The 21,601-nt window shown below is 40.4% G+C and overlaps 1 protein-coding gene across 4 annotated transcripts in view; it reads right to left on the bottom strand.

Annotated features, from left to right (window-relative positions):
• The window catches only part of PH4alphaEFB (prolyl 4-hydroxylase subunit alpha-1), a 74,435-nt gene extending 53,108 nt beyond the window's left edge, over positions 1-21,327 (bottom strand). Inside the window, exons 1-4 of one of the 4 annotated variants that reach the window (XM_037435782.2) lie at positions 21,153-21,327; positions 13,385-13,588; positions 12,670-12,821; positions 6,202-6,372 (exon numbers count right to left, since the gene is read on the bottom strand). In XM_037435782.2, coding sequence (XP_037291679.1) covers positions 6,202-6,372; positions 12,670-12,821; positions 13,385-13,578 — 517 coding nt within the window. In that variant the 5' untranslated portion in view covers positions 13,579-13,588; positions 21,153-21,327. The other 3 variants (XM_037435780.2, XM_075878504.1, XM_037435781.2) reach the window with 3 other exon arrangements.
• Positions 21,328-21,601: the final 274 nt, after the last annotated feature.

Below are 21,601 nucleotides of genomic sequence, written 5' to 3'. Positions count from 1 at the left end.
CAGTGGCGCATGTGCATTGAGCTAACACATGAGGGGAAAGTTTCAGAAGACTTACACTTATTCACAAATCACAGGACATCCGTCATTAATTGAAGTAATCGGTGATGCGCGTCTGCACACATTTGCCTTGCAGCGAGTCAATCAATTTCGCACACAGCTTGCAAAGCATGTCTACTTTGGCTACAGCATTCTCCTGGCAAGAGAATTCGCATGCAGCAATGTCCAGCGCCGACGCTCTCTAAAGACGATGACAACGACGACTGCATCTCCACTAGTACCCTCTGCGCCAAAGCCGTAGCATGGCCAGCACGTGACGAGAAAGGAGGAGCGTCTCCACGCGGAGAGAAGCAGATCATTTGATAGAAAACCAACACTCCACAACAGCATTTTTTTTTTGCTCTCTTTGTGCACGTTGTTGAAAGAACAAGGGTTACGTGGCAGGGATGGGAAAAGAGGAAGCGTGGCACCGGCCCATGAGGGAAAGCCATACTCTGCAACAGCTTTCTTTTTAAAGACTAGTCTTTCTTGGGGAAAAAAAAATTTTGGTCTGTCTGTCTGTACATTTGTCTGTTTGTCCGCCCTAACGATACCTCAAACGGCACCAAACGGCCAACCCCATGCGCAGCGCCCACCAATGTTGCTCAAGGTTCAGCGTTCATAGTTGTGCAATTGTCAAATAAAAAGCAATTATTGCGCATATCTGAGGCACCACAACAACGCTTCGATGTTTTGTATGTCTGACTTTATACTAGAAGAGGCCCACACAAGTAACTCTAAGGAATGTAGCGTTTAATCACTCTGGGCTGAGAGTGCAACGCGATGCTCAAAAAGGTGTTTCCAACGCTTTGCTACGACATCACGGTGGTGGCACCTGCCCGTCGCTTTGCGTTCTATACCTTATCACCTCCGAAACTGAACGTATCTTTCTCCGCGGGCTGCACGCCTTAGTTTTCGAAGATAACTGCCAGATGGCACTTGTGTCTAACATGCCTCGATGCGCTCGTTCGCCTCCGCTACACCCTCGAGGCACTATAACGCAGCGCCTGCAGAATACCATTCACCGATTTTCTTATGCAGAACATCAAATAAACGTTTTGTTCACTCTCTCCAGATGCAAGATTATTGTCTTTCGACGACATTTGCGGTGTAACATGGAGATTTGGAACCAATTTTTTTCTCTCTCTCTCTTTGCATGTGGCGTTGGAAGGAGAAGGGTCTTTACGTGGCAGGGGCAGAAAAGGGGGAAGTGTGGCACAGGTGGGTCATAGATCGGCATTTTGACGGAGAGCAAACATTCTACCGCAGCTTTTTCTTTTTTTTTTTCATCTCCTTTGCGCGCAGCGTTGAGGTGTCGGAGGCTGGATTGGGCGGGGTTTGGTTTGGTTAGGGAAAACTTTATTGTGAAAGTCCGAAGGCGTGCGCCCTAGCACACGGCGGGCCGCTCCCACGATAGGACAGTAAGGCCGAGGCCTAGCGCCGCATCGTGGGCCCTCTGAACAGCCCAAAGTTGCGATGTTATGTCCCGACTCCGGAGAGCGGAGTCCCACTTTCTGGACGATGCTGTATCGATGCCGCGTACCGAAGGGCACTCCCAGAGCATTTTCGGAGTGCGGTATGTTATAATTAACTGTCGCAAGTGCTTGCACGTTCGAATTACCGGGCGTTTTCGCCCATTGAAATACACATAGCTTTGACGGGACCTCATTGTGAGTTCGAATTAACTGGAAGTTCGAATTAAGTGTGTTTGAATAAATAAGATTCGACTGTATATTTCTAAATAAAAATCCCATTGGGAAAAGCATAACAACACATCAACAACATGGCCGCGTACTCAATAATCCTACAGATATTGCACGTAGCGTTTAGCAACTCTTGAAATTCTATTCCTGATGTCCCAAATGTTGACTACACTCTCATATCATGCCTGACGCCACAGTCATTTCATCTCTTCCTAACTTATCCAAGTGAAATTCGTGATACGATCATGAATCATAAAAATTGTAGTCCTGGTTTAGATTCGATTTGCTGCCATCATATCACGGACATTGTTGACAATATAAGCGAAGCATTCTGTCATATTGTCAATCTAATATTCAAAACATCAGTGTTTCCTAATGACATGAAGAGATAAAAAATTATTTCAGAGTATAAAACAAAAGATGCCACCTCATTAGCAAACTACAGGCCTATATCTATTTCACTGTGTTTGATTAAAGTTGTTGAAAAACTGGTTTAAAAATGCCTTTCTAACTATATGAATAAGTATAAACCGTTAAAGCCAAGACGATTTTGTTTTCGTCGCGGATATTCCACTGACTTAGCTTTAATTGCACTGACTGACAACATCAAAGCAGAAATTGATCAAGGCAAGTATGTCTGATCTGTTTTTATTGATTACCCAAAAGCATTTGATTTGCTAAATCACAGCATTCTTTTTTCTACACTCAATGCTCAAGGCATAACAGGTCCATCTTTGGAGCTTCTGCGCAGTTACTTAGACAATCGACAACAACAGGTTTGCATTTCAGGAATATTGTCTGACACACAAATAATTAACACTGAGGTTCCACAGGGGTCTATTCTATACTCAGACCGTTGTTATTCCTCATATATATTAATGATTTTCCGAACTGCCTCACTTACACATCATGTCTTCTGTACACGTATGATACTACGGTTTACACTTCTGATAACGACATAAATGCACTGACAGACAAACTGAACAATGAACTAAGTACTAATATTAGTTGTGGGTGCCCAAAAAATAAGTTGCTCTTGAAACCACAGAATGCAAAATACACGGTTCTTAATTTGCACAATAAACCTTGATTTAATATTGCTCCATTGTACATAGGATTCCAACCAATACCATCATCTAATGAACGTTCTTTCTAAGATATTCAACTTGATTCATTTTTGAAATTTAACATTCACATCAACTTCTGAAAAAAGAAAATAGCATACGGTGTCAGCGTGCGCTTGCAAGACACTACTTTCAAAGGCACACTCTTTTATCACGATAGCGTTAAAGAGCTCATTTCGCACAAATTCCGGTGTCAGCGTCAATGGTTGTGATGAAAAAATCATCTTATACGTGGCCGAAAAATTGAGAACAATGCAAATAAAATAAATAAATGATAAAAAATCTTGGAGCAGAGTTGGGATTGAACCAGGGTTGTTTAGGTCCGAGTGGAGATCCAATCCCGGTCGTTTGCATGGCAAGTGGATGTTCTACCACACGGCCACGCCTCTGCTGGTGAAAACAGTGAAAAGGACATCCTCTCCTTTTAAATGCAGGGAAAGTAGCTTTCATTTTTTAGAAACACATGCGTCCTACATACATACTTCACAATACAACATGAAATACTGCATAGTACAAGCGTCCACTGCCAACAGGCGTCAGAATATGCGATTATCATAATGGCAGCGTGGCTGAAAGCCGGTAACCTACTACAAAAGGCACACACGCTACTGTGCCTTTTCCCTTAAGGCCATGTATAGTGGGTGCATAGCAAATTCGAAAAGGTTTCATGCGCTAAGTGTTTGAAATACGCACTAGGCATAGGATGTTGCTATCGCATTCAACTCCTAAAGGCGACGCTTTAGGGTCCCCTGATTTTTTTTTTTTACATTATCTTATGCCTTCATCTTCAGTCACATAAATTATTGCATAGCATCATGGGACCTCACAAGTCACTGTAATATAGCACCCTTACAACACATTCAAAATAATACTGTTTGCATTATCACTTCAGCTTCTTATAATGCCCATGTTACATCCCTTTTCACCGAGTTAAATTTTCTCACAATAAATCAGCTCATCAACTTTAATCACGGCATTGTCATTTATTGTATGCTTAAAAACCCACAACTACTTTACGTCATTGGTCAGAGCATTTCTGCTAATCCAAATAATATATTAGGTTCTCTTCACAGAACAACATTTTACTTCCGAAGTCTCAAAGCAACTACAGAAAGCTAACTGTTGCTTTTGCAAATCTCAAAGTATAGGATGATGTGCCGATTGACTTAAAATGTTCACCTACACAGTCATCATATCAGCGATCATTAAAAACTTATAAAGTTTCTTTGTGACCTCTACCGATTCTTTATTTGCTTCATTTTCTTGGTTTTTTTCATAATTTATTTATAAGCTCAACACTCAGTGTATTTTTTTCCCTTTGGTTTATGTTATGTAACGAAATGTTGTGCTACCACATGCTTCTTTATCACTGTACGGAATATGTAGCTCTCGTATATGTTTGTTTTCAACCGATGCTTGTTTAGTTTTGTTGCGTAATTAATAACAAGAGGTTCCGCTGCAGTTTCTTAACTGTGGAACCTCTTTCTGTATACTTTTTTCATTGTGTAATACCATGACAAATAATAAAGTTGAACTTAAAAAACTTGAGAACACTTTCTGACTTATGCACAGTGACTGGTGGCTGTAACGTTATGTTCAAACAGCCACCAGTAAACTGGGCAAGCGATAGATGACTAATGAAGACACTGGGCGCTACAAATGCGTTCAACCTCATCATAAACAAACAGTGGAATGGAGAAATCTCTGTCTTTTTTTTTTTCCACGGCAATGCATTAACAGACGCAAGGAATGCCGGTAAAAACGTGTGACAAAAGAACGCTTGACTGGTTAATTAAACATCACTTATTGCTTTATCCTGCTGATATAATGTGTTTTATTTAACTATACATTAAGTACCTACATTGCAAGTGAAACTGCTCATGCTGAAAGGGGCACTGACAAAAAAATTTTGACCTCACATTTTTTTGCTGCAATTTTTTGCTGGGGGCCTGCTAGTAGTAACATGACACATCTGCTGCAAAAGAACAGATGATTAATTATAGGCTCCTCATTACCTACCAATCTCTGTTTTGGTTTGAGAGAGCTCCAAACATGACGAGCCACCGGGCGCGACCATCACCACCTAGCGTGAGCAATGCTCGACCTCAACAGCACACAAAACTGAGAAGCAGTTCTGCCCAGCACACATCAAAAAGTCCGCACAAACAGGAAACGGGACAGCAGTATCCAAAACTTTCAACGTGCGCGCCGTGACCATTGACTTTTGAGCCACTGCACCAAAATAGTCTGCTCAGCAAATGCGATAAAAGGTAAGATGGCGGCTATGACATCATCTTAACTTGTATTGACTGCAGTGTGGTGACGTGAGGCAAGGTGGGGGGGTGACTATGGGTCACTTATGAGGGGGCGGTGCTCGATCGCGCATGCTAACTTCAAAATTCACGTAAAATACCTTCCAAGCTATGTTCGCTGTTCATATTTTTGCAGATCATATACGCATATTCATAGGAATCGATTCCACACGCTATCTCAGCTGCAAAATTTCGTGTTTATACCCCTTTAATGTATGCTTACTTGGTTGAAACACTGAGACAAGTTTCAATTTGATGTATTTATCCTCAAGACCTATCGCTGAATGTACTGAACCGCCTTAGCTTCATCAAACACTATATGAGAGAAGTTTTTATAAAGAAAAATACTACGCATGAGGCTTAAAAAGCATATCTTGAAACTGGCCCATATGTCCTACTAAATGGACATTCCTTGAGCACTGCATGACCACCTTCAGTTTCACAGAATATCAATGCTAGTATCTTAGTTATTCAGTGATGATCACATATTTAACATTGTGAACAGCTATGAAGAATGTATCACTGAAAAAAGAAAAAAAGAACTTTTTTTAAATCTTAAGAACGTTTTGCTATTTCACTTTTAGTTGATCTTGATAATGCAAATGTTTTTTAAGGCAACTGCTATATCATCGACCAGTTTGATATATATGAACTTTACTTTAAGCTTCATCTTTGGGCCAGGAGGTGCACTTATTGGGAAATGCACATGCGCCACTGCATGAGGAGCCCTCTGTTTGCTTAGCTTTCATTAATTCGAACTTCTTTTCATCTTTGGGCCAGGAGGTGCACTTATTGGGAGATCGGTTTTGCTCGAAAGACCGTTCATTTACACCTCTACCAGCCCTCAACAAACAAATTTCTGGTGTTCGAAAACAACTCTCTTGAAATAATGCATGAGGTCTCTGTCTGTTCATGGCAGAAACAAAGGCCATTGCACGATATCTATGCTATCAGATCCAGAACAAAAAATATGTGGAAGACCAAGCAATAAACAACAAATAAATGAAGCAGACTAGTGCTACATACCAGAAAGTTCTGGGGATGGCCTAGTAACACCTTGAATACGGCCCTTTGCCAGACTTGCGGTATCTAAGCGGTATGTGTCTTGCAGCCTAAGCAAAGCAACTGCTGCTCCTGTGAGGTCTTCTTCATCTGGGAAGCGCAGGTGGCCAGAGTGTGTTATATTCTCCACCATCGCTGCAGCAAGTACGAAAAAAGGATAAGATCATGAAGAATAATCAAGGTTCAAGAGGCATATATTATGTAATTTTCCCCAGCAGTTTCCCAGTGGTTTATTACTGTCTGCAGGAGGCATATGTTTTTGCAAACTACTTATGTGTGAACTTAAAGCCACCGAACTTACACAAAACTGACAAAGCCTGGCGACCCCCTAAATGCTTAAAGTACAGAAAATAAAAAAACACTAAAGAACAAAGAAGTTGAAACACAACTATTCTTTAAATATCACCAGGCACATTGTATGAATCCCGTCACCACAACGAGATACACAGCTTTTTATGATAGAGGAAAGAAAGGTATGTAGATGAACATGCATAATTTATTTGTTTTAAGCAATAAAAATCTGATCCTGCAGCAGTTTAAAGAAACGCTGAAGAATATTTGAGGTGCCTAAAAACATGATTACGCTGCATCTAAAAATCCAATATTAGTGGATGATAGTGTAGTGACATGTTATGAAGCTTCATCAAACCACAATTACAGACACATTTCCTTTTGTCTAATGAGTGTGCCTGCCAAAGACAGGTTTAAAAAGGCAGCATGTTAACAATAACATTGCTGCAAAAAGTTTTCACCCACAACAAAACAGTGTATGTTTTGTTACAGCAATAATTACTGTATTTGTCTGTTTGCACTTTGCACCACCAGTTGGCATCACCATCTTACAACACTCGATAACCTGGAATTCTGCTAATACTCAGAATTTTACGAACAAAATAAATATCTCTAATAGAGAAAAGGAGTAACATAACAGTTGCAGATATGAACAGTAGTGTATGAAATAAAAGGTCATTGCTTTAACACAAGAACCCCAAGCAAATATGAACAAACAAATCTAAAAAGTAACCTCTAGTCTCTTCCTTCTCTGTTCAGCCATACAATGTGCAGAAGTTATCTTGTTAGGCTACCACTCCACAAGTGAAATTTGTAGCACTTAAAATAAGGTGTTTAATGACTGCTAGAAAGCTCAATTAAAATTTATTTCATGCGTTCATTTTTCTAAATTTTAAAGAAAAATAGATCAGTGTCCCAAGATGATGAATTTATAGCTCTAACCCTGAAAAAAAAAAAGACAGAATATCAGGGCAAATAGCACATTTAAAGTAGGCAAAATCAATATTTAAACTTACATCTGATGTGAAACATTCATTACCTACATTAGTTAGCAGACATTTTTTATTCATCCGGTATCACTGGTGTTCCGAAAGCAGAAAGAAAAGTATATGATGATTTGATCATGGATGTGTTCCCTAAAGCACTGCTGTGTGTTGGTATAAAGAAGCTCTCATAAACTTTTAGCACCAGCAGACAATGACGAAAGAAAGGCGTAGAGATCACAATACACTAACTTCAATAGCCAGGACGTCATGTCGAAAAAGTTGTCAGCAAAGCTAATACTCTGCGTACTATGTGAACTTGCACAATTACGCATTAAAACATGATATATTACTAATTTCAATCTCTCTGTGATACTTATTTTATATTCTGATTTGTGCAACCTTATACTTCTAGTCAGTCTTCTAGCAACTCCATATCTTTTGTACTCTTCTGCAATGTTCACCAAAGTGCTTACTTAATGAAACTGACTAAGCATGGGAAAAGGATTACTAGAAGAATTTCTCATAAAGAAGAGAGGGTGGGGTGCATTAGCATCACTCTGGACATGAATAAATTTAGATTCTCCAACTCTTATATAAGATAGCAAATTTGTAACTAAATCCACTTTTTTTTTATTGAATGCATCTGTGCAGTGCCACGTGTGTGTGTGTTTCAAGACAGTGTTGTAGACAAACAGTTCTAAGTGGTGCTCGTCTCTTGTGTATCTTTCTTGTGTGCTGCGTTTTTCGTGCGCTAAGTAAATCTTGTCAGTATGCACCACCTAGGCTCTCAAAAGGTCCTATTATGCTTACTCTATTTTTCATCTTAGATCAATTTTAAGTATTTAGAAACTTGACTAGCTAAGAAGTATTGAATACTGGACAATTGGGTATTGCATAATTAAGCTGAGAATCCCAAGCAGGGAGGAAGCTGACAATGGACGACATGTGCGTAAACTAACAACAGGGGTTTGTCATCAGAAATCGACAATATGAAGTAGAAAACATTGCCAAAATTTTTTTGAAAAGCCTTTTTTTTATAGAGTATTCGGTTGCTCACTAAATGCTCTGTTACCTGTTGGCCACTGATAGAGTAAACAGTTCCTTGCATGGAATTCAGTGGCACAGGAACGAGATTTCAATTCACTGAGGTTTATAGGATATAAGAGTCCTTATGCAGTGTTTGCTAATATTGACCCTGTTACTATGATCCAATTTAAAATATGCTAAGATGACGATGAATAAGAGAGAGACACACAGCCACAGGCCCCTGTGTGTGTGAATTACGTTCGAAAAATATAGGCAGGTTGGGAAACAAATCGTCACCCTGAATTTGCATAAGACCGCCAAATGCCCAGGTTTTCCCTGTTTAATGAACTCTATTACTATATGCTACAGATTTGACTTCACTACATTCTCCCCCTGCTCATATATTTCTTTGTACATTATTCACAGTTATAAGGTCTATATTAACAAAAGCTGCTTTAAAGGGCCAGAAAAAGGCTCTCACTTTTTTTTAACACCTCCATACAAGCTCGGCAATTCGTAGATTAGACCGCAGCGATCACAATTTCTGAATATTACAGCGCTGCGTGCCATGCAGAGCCTCTATTTCGAAAAACGATTCCTGCGCATCTTTCCTACGCCTGACCGACCCCCTTGCATGCGCAGTGACGTCACCTCGGCAATCGGCGACGTGACGTAGCCCGAAGCTCGCCGAAACAGCTCGCCGATTGGTCTAAATCAGGTGTGAAAAAACAGTAGTGAAGTCAACATCAGTTCCTGTTCCCACCCACAGCGACGAAACTGCCCCTTGTTTCTTGGCATTGCGGTGAAAAAACTAGCTTTGCAGTTGTCGTGTGCATGTGTACACTCCTCGCTCAACTACAACGCCTGTGCACATGTACGAATGTACTTCGCCCTTGGCATGAGCAACACGGGTAAAAAGCATTGCTCTGACGTCGGTTGCAAATCGAGCGACTGGGCAGCGGAGAAGCATCGGCACTGGGTGCCTCCCGATGGGGCCCTGCGCGCCGCATGGCCGAAGCTAATCGGCCATCTAGCGACGTACGTCGGGGACCTAATCCTTTGTGGTCGACACTTCGCATCTGACGCTTACATGGTTGACCCGCGGTTGGTGCGGCAAACGGTAAACAACCACGCTTCACAGCAAGCGGAAGTGCATTGCGACTGATCGAGTTCGCTGATGACATCAATCGCTGACGTGGTGTCACGTTGCCGAAGTAGGTTGAGTCACGACGATGGGCTACGCCTTCCCCTTCATGGAAGGGAGAAGGGAGGTGAGGCCGCGCAAAAATTTGAAACCAGCTTAGACCGATGTTCTAACCCCTGTAACTTCCTTAATATAGCACATATTCGCAAAATTCTTGCGGCAGCATGTTTGCAAAGAGAAACTGCACATATATCTCCTTTTAAAATTTTTTGGACCAAAGGCTATTGGGCTATTTACTGGCCCTTTAAGGCTTTACTCATTTATCTCACGAATTTTAGTGGACTGGAATTGTCTTTCCATATTACTGATTTCCGTACAAGAGATTGTTTACCTCTGTCACTAGCTAATAGTGCTGTGTGGTTTTAACGCGACAGAGTTAAAGCGCTCATTTCGCAGAAATTCCAGTGTCAGTGTCAGTGTCGTTGGTTGCGAGTGAAAAATAATCATGTTATGCGTGACCAAAAAATTGAGAACGATGCAAATAAAATAAATAACTGATGAAAAATCCTGGATCAGAGTGGGAACTGAACCAGGGTCGTTTGTGTCCAAGTGGGGTTCGAACCCGGGTAATTTGCGTGGCAAGTGGATGTTTTACCACACAGCCACGCCTTTGCTTGTGAAAACAGTAAAAAAACATTTCTCTGCTTGGAAATGCAGTAAAAGTAGCTTTCATGCTTCACAAACACACACGTCCTGTATATACATGCTTCACGATGCAACATGAAACATAGCAGTAATAATACGTGGTACAAGTGTCCATTGCTAAAGGGCGTCAGAATATGCGGTTATCACAATGGCTCCGTGGTTGAAAGGTGGTACCCCACTACAAAAGGCACACATGCTACTTCGCCTATTCCCTAAATGCCACATAGTGGGTGCATAGAGAATTCGAAAAGGTTTCATGTACAGTTTTAAGTATGCACTAAGAATAGGATGTCGCTATCGCATTCAAATCCTGAGGGCAAAGCTTTGGGGTCTCCTAATTTTTTTCAGGCAATCCAGATTTTTTACAAAGATCCCTCGAAAGTAAAGCTCCTGTTGTTTTCATACACGCATGCCTTAGCGAGGGGGAATACATTGAGGCAGCTGAAACGAGACTGTTGTGACTACTTGATAAAAAGTCACTTATTAACTTTTTAATTACTTACTTATGAGCAGGTGTTTTTATTACAAAGTCATAGTGCATGGCAATTTATGGCATACCCATTTCTTAGAAATCACAAATGGCCCCGCCGCGGCAATCTAGTGGCTAAGGTACTTGGCTGCTGACCCCCAGGTTGCGGGATCGAAACCCAGCTGTGGTGGCTGTATTTTCGATGGAGGCGAAAATGCTGTAGGCCTGTGTGCTCAGATTTGGGTGCACGTTAAAGAACCCCAGGAGGTCAAAATTTCTGGAGCCCTCCACTATAGCGTCTCTCTTAATCATATGGTGGTTTTAGGACATTAAACCCCACATATCAATCAATGAATCACAAATGCTGCTTGTAGTTTGAGATATTCATCATTGAATTTCAAAGGGCGAAGTGAAAAAAATTGATTGCCCCCAGCGCACATGAAGTGCAACCATTCTGTAACATCAGAGCAGAACTACCTCTGACAATGAAGTGACGAAATTTGAATGAAAGCACACTGCGGCTGTATCTTTTTATGAAAACTGCAAGTCATCTATCTCGTGCAAGCACATCACCTTAATTTTGTGCGCAGTGTTTGGTGCTTGTCTGTTTCGTTCGAGCTGTGCACAAGAAAACCGCAATATCAAGCTTTCCTTTGAATGGGAAGCATAAAACTAGGGGGCAGCTACTGCGGCACTTATTGCAGGCAGGCGAAATAGTTCTTCATGCCTCTTTATAGTTTAAGAAAGAAACAAACTAGCACTATACATCGCATACAACTATTAAGTTATTAGTATAATTTAGACTGCTGGCTGATTTTTCTGACCCGACTCTGCTTCGGCATGTGTTCATTCAAATTTCGTAACTTCCTTGTCACAGGAGGTCCAGTATGACAAAAGAGTGATGTCACACTGTGAGCGTGCCATGCATGATCAGTTTTGATTTTTCCTTTGAAATTTAATGATGAATATCTTGAACTACGTGCAACTTTTGTGATCTCTAAAAACTGGCTATGCTGCAAATTATTGTACACTACAATTTTCCAACATAAACAACAGTACTCAAGTCAATAATTAGAAAGTAAGTAGTTAGCTTCTGTTAATTAGTCACACCAATGTTATTTTAACTGCAAAAAATATTTCCACCTCTCTATAGGATTCATGTGCAAATACAAGAGCCTGACTGCCATAGAACTTTTACAAAAAACTCATAATGTCTAAAAAGAAACACCCTGCATAAGGACTTTCATGAGCAACCAAATACTCAATGAAAAAAAAAACTACATAAAAAGGATAATGTATAATCAAGAATATATCTTGTTTTTTTTTAATCACACAGCTTTCTGGTGTAACACTTTTGTGCTTGAGCGTATAAATAAATTAAACGGAATATGTGAAAGTGGATGGTGGCCCTGCAAAAACTTCACAATGCATTTTTCTAAAAACTGTTGATTGAATTAAGTTACATAACCAGCTTCCCTGCAAATTCTTTGAATGGACATGTTCACCTGATTTCCTAGCTTATAAATACGTATCACTTCTTTCCAAGCTTTTTTCATAGTACCATCTATTATTGCCTGGTGTTCTTAAAATGTATTAAAATGTAACCACCTCTTCCTGGATGGCTTGTAGCTGCCCCCTACCCACTATGCTGCTGCTGGAACCCTTCCCTACTGTGCATCACTCTATGCTGCCTCTAAAGCATCTTTAGCTGTGAGTGGTGGCAATCTGAAATCACATGCCTTACTGCAGTGGCACAGCTGACAGTTGCACATCTGTCGCTGACAGCAGAGTGGTATCGGGCCTTTACTCACCTTTTCCTTCTGTATTCAGCATCAGTCTTGAGATAGTTTTCCAATCAGCTGTGAGCTTCTTTACAAGAAGAAATGCATTTACAGGATTGGAGATGAATTCATCACCATCTCTACTGGCAGCCTTGTGCAGCTGGCTGAATTCTTGTCGAAGCCTTGAAATAAATTATTACGAAATGTACAAATGAGATGAAGATTAAACAAGACCGACTAACTTGTTTAGTTAATATGCAGTTTTAGGCAACAAACACGGCAGTGATAATTACCAAGCAGCAATAAATGTACGGCTCTTAGAGCACACTCCCAGCTAAGTTTAAGAAATCAAGCATGCAAGACAAACATCTTTATAAGTACAATAAACACCATTTGCAGTACCACTATACTACTTCAGTTGAAAAAAACCCTTTCAGCAAATGCTTTGATAGAAGAAATATCAAAGCCAGAAGAGGGTTTATAATAGCTGCATCCCTTATTTGCACAATTATTCATGTAGACCAACTTCTAAGACAGTGTCATAACACGGAAGGACTTTACAGACTTTTTTCTACAAATATATATATATTTGAATCAAGAGCAAAGATGTATTTTTCTCCAAAGTGTGCAGGCACACAGGTACGTGTTTACACACTCACATACATACACAAACATACATACAAAATCTGTGTGTGTGAGAAAGAAAATTCAGTTAGTCCAACAAAGAGAAGTGAAAACAACTTACTTTTTTATCTTCTCTAGCCTATCCTCTTCAGCATCCAGGTAACGTTGAAGAGTGTGAACGATGGCACCTTCTGTATGCAGAAGATTCTCTAGGTCGACCAAAGCAGTGTAAACTTCTCCCTGAGCTGGCGTACTCAGCATAATGAAGGAGCAAGCAGCCCCGATTATGCTCATGAATAGGTGCACAGTGGCCATTTTCACCCACCTAAAGCGACGAAAAATATAACAATCAGTAGAATAAAGGAGATGAAATAGTGAGACTACTTACCAACTTCAAAGTAAGTTTAAAAAACTTCACATAAGTGTCCCACAAATTTAGTATGGAGCTACCTATCTGCTAATAAAATATGTGCTTTTATTTCAAAGACAACTTTCAAGGCTGCAATTGCGTCAGAATAAATCTTGACGAACATACAGCATGTACCGGTTTATTTTATGACGATGTAATCACAGGTACATTACAAGTTTACTTGCACAGTAGCTTTCCAAACTGGGGCAGATCAAACAAATCAATACCTATACAGCAATATATTACTCGTCAAGTAAATATATAGCTAGCATTTATTCTACGAATATTCGATGACATTGGATATCAATTGATGATGTCACAGGCACAAAGATGCAATGTTGGACACATTAGGGTGACCATCAGCCCCCCCCCCCCCCCCCCACTCCCAACTCATAGAACTGTTCTGCATTGAGAAATATTATTCTGTGTCCAGCAAGAGATGAAAATCTTTAAAAATGTCACAAATTTCACACATTATTATTAATATTTAGCAGGAGGAATTTAATGGGGAATCCCAAGTCGCTTTTTTTTTACTATTTTGGCACTGCAGTTTCTATACCTAACAAGCTTTTAAGTGAAACTTTCAGCTGCTCTGGCACCACAATTTGTGTAATAATTGCTACAACCAAAAACTGTTCATCGCTGTATGTTGTTTCTGTAATACATCTAGTATTCCTGTTTATATTAAACCAATATACAGCCTTTGATAATGCACACACAATTAATGAAACTCTTACCCAAGATTTGGACTAGAACAACAAAACAAATATCCACCTGTACCTGACTGGCATCACGTCTTACTCTGTGCTCTCAAGCTTTATAATTCACTCAAATATAGTTACCTGACACCCAAAAGCTTTCTTCTGCATTATATAATTATCACAAAGGAGAATAGGAAATCGCCTGCCCCTAAAACGTACAGGTGTGGAATCAGTGATCGGTCTCAGCAAATGAAGTCGATCAAGAAAGCATTTTAAAAGTGAGAGTTGAAAAACATTGGATTTTACTTTAGATTTTCATTGCAATAACTTGCACAGCATCTTTTATGGGACTATAGCCAACTAAAACAGCTATTCCCCTACCCATGTAACCACGGATATTCGCTGGCTGTCCATTCTGAATACAAATGTCCGGCCATATGGATAACTAAAACGGATAGCCAATGGACGTTCTGTGAAAATCAATGTCCCGTGTGGCTGTTCTCTGGACGTCCAAACTGGATGTTGAACCGGACATTAAGTTTTGAACGTTGACTGGCAATCCATATAAGGACATGCCAAGGATATGTGCATTTGCTCATCAATTATTGTAAAATTAGAATGTAGCGAAAATTTATTAGAGATCTGCAGAATCCAGGGTGACAATCTCGTAAAATTTCATTAAAAAGGCTACCATAAAATTTATACAAATTTCGGCACACGCATTTGATGCTGAGGCAAAACAATCTGGTTGATTCAATATGTGTATTGTATGTCACAAGAAAGAATGTATTCAGTGTTATTACCACATGTGAACTAATGAAAATGCAGATCGAGCGCATCATAGCAGTCATTATGTAGGCAAACTTTCATGCGCCAGCCTCAACACTTCTCAACAAGCGGTGCACCGCAGTTGCTCAGATTCCTCGAACGTACACATCATGCTTGTCGTGCCCCTCTGGATGTTTTGGGAGAAAACGCGTGGCATTGTGCCTATTGTCCCGAAACCTGCTTGACCAGCGGCGCACACTGAGGGAAGGAGCATGGGAAAAGAGGGTGCTTGTGTCGCGTCAAAGGCGTGTACGCTGAGCCGATCTCCGAGTAGCAGAAGGCTGATTTTTTTTTTCTCAAGTGTGCCCGTGTGGACATCAACAGCAACATTTGAAGTTAAAAAGGATGACTTTTCTACAAGAAACACCAAAACACAGCATGAGCCCACCACTGCTTTCGGCAGAGATTACCATGGCAAGCAGCAGCAACCCCACTCACTCGCACGACACAGGTAAGGCCTCGTGTTACATACCAGTTCTTTACATCTAATATCAGACATTTAACTGTTCTTAGCACGTGTTAACTATTGTCCATCATTTGTATAAGCCCTGCTAATACGTGGAATGTTTTCACCTCTTCATTTGCTCGCATATTCCTTGTTATTAACCGATTTAAGACGAGCCTGTGGTCAGTGCCTGTACACCTTCTTTAGAGCATGCGCTACACCCATTAGTTTTTCTCCTGAGCTTGTCTGTATGTACGTATTATGGTTACTAGAATAGCATTGCCATAAACACGCGTGAGTTGGGTTCGTTGCTAATAACTTAATTTAATAAACTTGTAAAGAAGCAAACGCTGCCACCTAAGAAGTCATCGCACTTGAAGGGGGAAGGGCATTGAACACTGAAATCTTGTAAGACTATGTACACACTTTTAAAATCCCGACTGCAGACTGTGAGTTATGTGCTTCTTAGCCTTGATATATGTTGATAATAAAGGTTTGAGTGTTCTTAAAAGCCCACCTGGACTCAATTTATTTAGAATTTATTTGCAGCAGGAAAGCTCCCTCGGAAAAAATAGGGGCCTTTGAGTAGGCTGTGTGGGTACGTTGTTTACAAGAAAGGTTTTACTTGAATATGCACTAGCTATATGCGCACAAACATTATATATATCTATATCCTTTGAAGGGCCTGTCAATATCTATGTTGGCTGTCCTGAAGGGATGTCGAGCGAATGTACAAATTTGCTACCTTTGTATATGTGATGTATGTCCATCCGACGTACAGTGTACATTTGTGGTCATTTGATGGATGTCCAGAATATCCGAAACATATGTCCCATCGTATGCCCACCCGATATCCGTGGTTACTTGGGTAGGTAATACCCCCCTCTCCCTCGTTACATTCTCATACATGGTTCAGAACTATTTTGCTTATACATACTACTTACACTTTACCATCACTCCCTCATTGATTTCATTATAAATGTTAAATGTGGGAGGTGAAGAAAAGGGAAACTATGGATAGCCGTAGTCAACATTTAAGAGTTCTTACATTTTTGTCCATTACTCGCACTATTGTAATTTTGACTACTACTAACTTTTCATTACAGTTCAACAATTAATTACCTAATTCATATAAACTTCAAAATTGGTTGTCTGATGAAAAGGTATACTGTTATTTACATGAGAGTAGTGCTAATAATAAAGGAAACCCATGTATTTTTCAGAATAAATGAAAAAAAAAAAAAGGTTCACAGTTTAAAAAACAAGCCTTTGTAGTCTGGGGAGTGAACATGGGTTTGGGTTGTCAACTTTGACCTTGCCATCTGATCGTTTCTGGTAGCAACTGCCCCAGAAAGGCAATGCTTTCAAGCTTGATCCCTCATGTGACAGACACATTTTGAACCTAGACAAATCCATGTGGTATCAGCTGGACGAAAATATACTTCCGTTTTCATAAAACTTCTTCTGCCTTATAAATTTATTTTGGATTTAATTTACCACCATTCGTGTTTCACACCACTATAATGCCTTTTTCAAGTATCCAAGCCCAAATTTTGCCAGCAAGGCTTGTATGCATGCTTAATAAGTTTACATGTAAAAACCAGAGATGCATTTATAGTACTTACATATGCATCACTGGTCTTTAATCAGCTGACTGATCTGAATATTAGGCAGTTGATGGACACATTTTGTTTTTGTGCAGCTATCTTGTCTGGTCTTTATACAACAGATTGGTGCAAGCAAAATTTTTATCTTGAGAGTCGGGACCACTTTAAACCAGTGACCATATTCTTGGTGTTGGTTCAGATACATTTCTGGATGAAGTTACAGACTATATAGGATGTGTATTTTGAACTCCAACAATATATATTCCTAGTCAAGCCTCTGTGGATAAATACATAACTTCATGAACAGCACTGCACCAGGAGTAATGATACTGTAAGCCCTTAGTGACAGCAACCCGCATGAAATTTTTTTTTAATGGATAAAGCACAATGTTCCAGCAATTTATCACAGAGCTGTAATCTTTTCCTAAGAATTTTCACTGCAATGATCGACTGTTTCTGCTTGAGGAAATTCACAAACACCACTGATGTTTCACACATAAAAAATAGATTACACAGTTAAGCATACAAACTGGGTGCTAAAAAGTTTGCATGTCACATTTTAATTATGAACTACAAGAAACCTCTATAACTTTGTTTACTTTATTTATGAATGCACTGAAGTGAGGAAAATTTTTTTGATAATAGTGCATTGATCTGAGAAATGCATGAGCGAACATTGTTTTCGAATTGAGAAAGAAGGATGCTTCAAATGTCCAGTGAAAAGTGGAAGTACAAGTGATACAGAGGAGTTTGGATTCACTGGTGAATTAATACATGGGTAATGCACTTTGCCTACATGTAAAGGTTCAATATGATGTAAAATAATCAAATTGAAGATTTTGCTTTGTAAGAAAAATTAACAAAACTCCTTTGCCCCCCCTCCCCCCTCTATCAGGGATGATGTCAAACAATACCAGTAAACTGTGTGAATAAGGACATAAAATACTTCTGGTATGGCTGTAAAAGTATCCTCTAGTACAGTTTATATGATCAGAACAAATGTTGCCATTCCCTTTGTATTGAATTATCGGCAACTAGGGTCAGCTACAAACACTGCTTAAAAAGTGGCTCCATCGAAGAGCAAGCCCAATGGGAGAAGAAAATAAAAAGAATTGAGAACAAATGGCTGACAGCTTGTTTTACACATCACACACAAAGAAAGCAAAATAATTTGTAAAGCGTTTTTTTTTCCTCCACAATTCATGACAAAGACCTGGAAACGTGACCCACCCACACTGCCAGTTTGTTTGATGGTATATATTGCAAAACAACGCACAGTTAAACAAAGCATCTCCACATTTAATTTAATATAAGTAATATTATTCATGAAGCCACTGGCTTACATTAATGGTGGCATCAAGGACAAAGCTAGCATTTATTAATAGTCTCAATGGTCTGGTGTGATGAAGACTTTGTAAAACTATGTAAATGTAAATAAGATAGGTGTAGCAATTGTGCTCTAAGTACACAGCATAGAAAAAATGCGAGATTTAATCACATTTCGTACAGTATTCTTACGTCGAAATACATTGTTTTTGTTTGTACAATGTTGATGTTTACGAGCTCATGATAACTACATTATGGTTGATTGATTGATATGTGGGGTTTAACATCCCAAAACCACCATATGATTATGAGAGACGCTGTAGTGGAGGGCTCCGGAAATTTTGACCACCTGGGGTTCTTTACTGTGCACCCAAATCTGAGCACATGGGCCTACAACATTTCCGCCTCCATCGGAAATGCAGCCCCCGCAGCCGGGATTTGATCCCGCGACCTGGGGGTCAGAAGCCGAATACCTTAGCCACTAGACCACTGTGGCGGGGCATATGTAACTCCATCTTGTTGCTGCAAACCTGGCTTCTAGGGGTAGTTGACTCTAATATAAGTGTTCAAGTTAAAATTACACTGATATGACACAAACAGTACATGCAAGAAATGAAAGTATGTGCATTATTACTTAGCTCTAAATTTCACGTTGAGAAAGTACGGTACAAGCAAGACATGTAATGTGGCAAATACTATTAAAATTGCTCTGCAAGTGAACTAAATAAAAATATGGCATAGGTTGTTGATAAAAGTTAGGGGGCATTTTTCGAAACAAGAGAAAAATTGTCTGAGCCACTAGTGACAAAACAAGAAAACGGTTGCTTGCCTTCGATACATATGCCGTTTCAAAAATTTAGCGAGAGGGCTACGAGACCCCCCTTGTCCCCGACATTACGCACTGGTAACTCAAGAAAAAGTTTAAGCTCCTCCCACAGAACCACATGACTTCCATTCATCTGTGCGAGGTGTGCCAGGTGGTTTTCGTTAGAAGCATAACTACTTTTTTTTCTGCTGATCAGGCATATTGTGTAATAAAAGAATGTTTCATCTGTTTAAAATACTGCATTAGGCTGAGTGGCGATGTCAGAAGCTATAATAAAATGTGCAGGAATGTTCACGTTTTTGGTACAAAACTAGCAACAAAAATGTGTACTTGTATGGTAGAATCAATAATATTGTAGCAGTGTTGCCACAGCTTGCGGTATCAAGACACTCGAGATGTGCACCACTGTGGTAATGAACAATGTAGATGGGATCAAGAATACGATCTGGATCAGGTTCTAACCGCGATCAAAAGTGCCAGATCAAAAGTAACCCCAAACGCAGGTATGTTTATCGTCACGGAAATGAGCACTAAAGCGTTTATACGGAACGTCTATGCAAATTATCTCTGGAGAGGATAGCAAGCTGTGGCAGAGCTTGTTTTTCTGTTGCACCGGTGTTACTCACACGCGCACTTTTGATCGCCATCGCACCCGATTGTGATTGAATCAAATCGCGATTTCACCGACGTCAACGCCAAACGTGATCCAGATTAGTTTAGACCGGGCAGCATAAATCAATGTTTACCGTGATGAAAAGTACCCATGCGACATCGGTAGCTCATGAAGTAAACCACTGCCTTATGATCTGTCACACTTCCGCAATTCTAGCAGCCTTAAAAAGAAAAAAAAAAGTTTTCTACAATGATTGTTGTCATCGGATAATGTGGTAGAGGCTTTTAAACACGCAGCGATCAAATCCTATTCTTTGCAGCCACATGCAGCTAAATTAATATTTCACATGCCTGACATGCAAACAATTATTCGTTTACGGTTAATACAAAATATGCATAAATCTGTAGCTACAGTGCATGATTTCGGCGTTCCATATCTGCTTTAACACTGTCGATACATATTTATCACAGCTTGGGCCGTTTCACAAGTAATTCAGCTCCTAAACCATCGATGCACGCTTATTATCCAAATTACCCAATTATTTCCGTACGTATCCCATCAATTACAAATCTTGCGCGAGGCATTAGTTTCAAACGACACGTAAATTTATGTTCCCAAAAGTGGTCACTAATGGTCGTCATTCGCGTCATGATAAAACTGCGGAAGCAACGAAAGTCAATTAACTCACGTAAGAACTGCTTTTAACGGTGGACCAAATTGTGGAGCAAGTGCGAACCGTTCACAGGCTAAAGGGTAGTTTCTGCCTAAACGGGATGCACACACAGGAACAGACGTGCTGTCGCCTACGAGCTAAATGGCCTCCTCACTACCGTTTCTCTTTCAACGTAACGAAAAGCCAACGCGTTTCCTGCGTACTCGCGATACAAGCTTTCTTTTCGCGATAGTACGACCTACCCCAAGAGAGCGTCTACAAAATCTCAATGTTTCCACATATGGCACGTCACACTTTCTGCAAAACGGCACAAAAAGGCATTTAAGAGCAGCTCCCCGTCGCAGATTATCTCCGTCTCTTGAGCTTCACATTTCCATCACTTGTCAAGGCCACAAGTGGGAGCTCCTTTTCTTTAAGACGTGGCTGCATTCGTGCACAAAAGTAGTCGTTACTATACTTACACGCGCACACTGCAAAAATATTGAAGACAGCACACTTGGAGACGACTATGCGCACAATTCACAGCAATTCAACTTTAGTAGGGGCAAAATAACGGTCAGTAAACGTTGACTAGCACAGAAAGCGCGCCGGCGTCCGCACCCGATCGCTGTAGTCGTGGGCTGGGTCGCTGCGATTGGTTTTCACAGCAATCGCGTTGCGGCAGCTCCGCCTCCGCTGCATGACACGAGAGTGTGGCGCTCTGTCAAGAGATGGCGCTCAATTTTATAGTCAGGAGCGCGGCCACTGGATGAAAGAGCTCATGAGTGCGGTTTTTCATCCAGCGGCCGTGTTAAAAATCACTGCATGTGCTCCCTACGGGAGCAGAGTAGCGCATAGGTACAGTGGCTAGAATATTCTAGCCACTGTAGCATAGGTACAGTGTACTAGAATACTTTCCAGCTGCAGTGGT

The sequence above is a fragment of the Rhipicephalus microplus genome, chromosome X (genome assembly GCF_043290135.1).
Source record: "Rhipicephalus microplus isolate Deutch F79 chromosome X, USDA_Rmic, whole genome shotgun sequence".
NCBI lineage: Eukaryota > Metazoa > Arthropoda > Arachnida > Ixodida > Ixodidae > Rhipicephalus > Rhipicephalus microplus.
The sequence above is the reverse complement of the archived record's forward strand: the minus strand, read 5'-3'. Positions and strand labels throughout refer to the sequence as shown.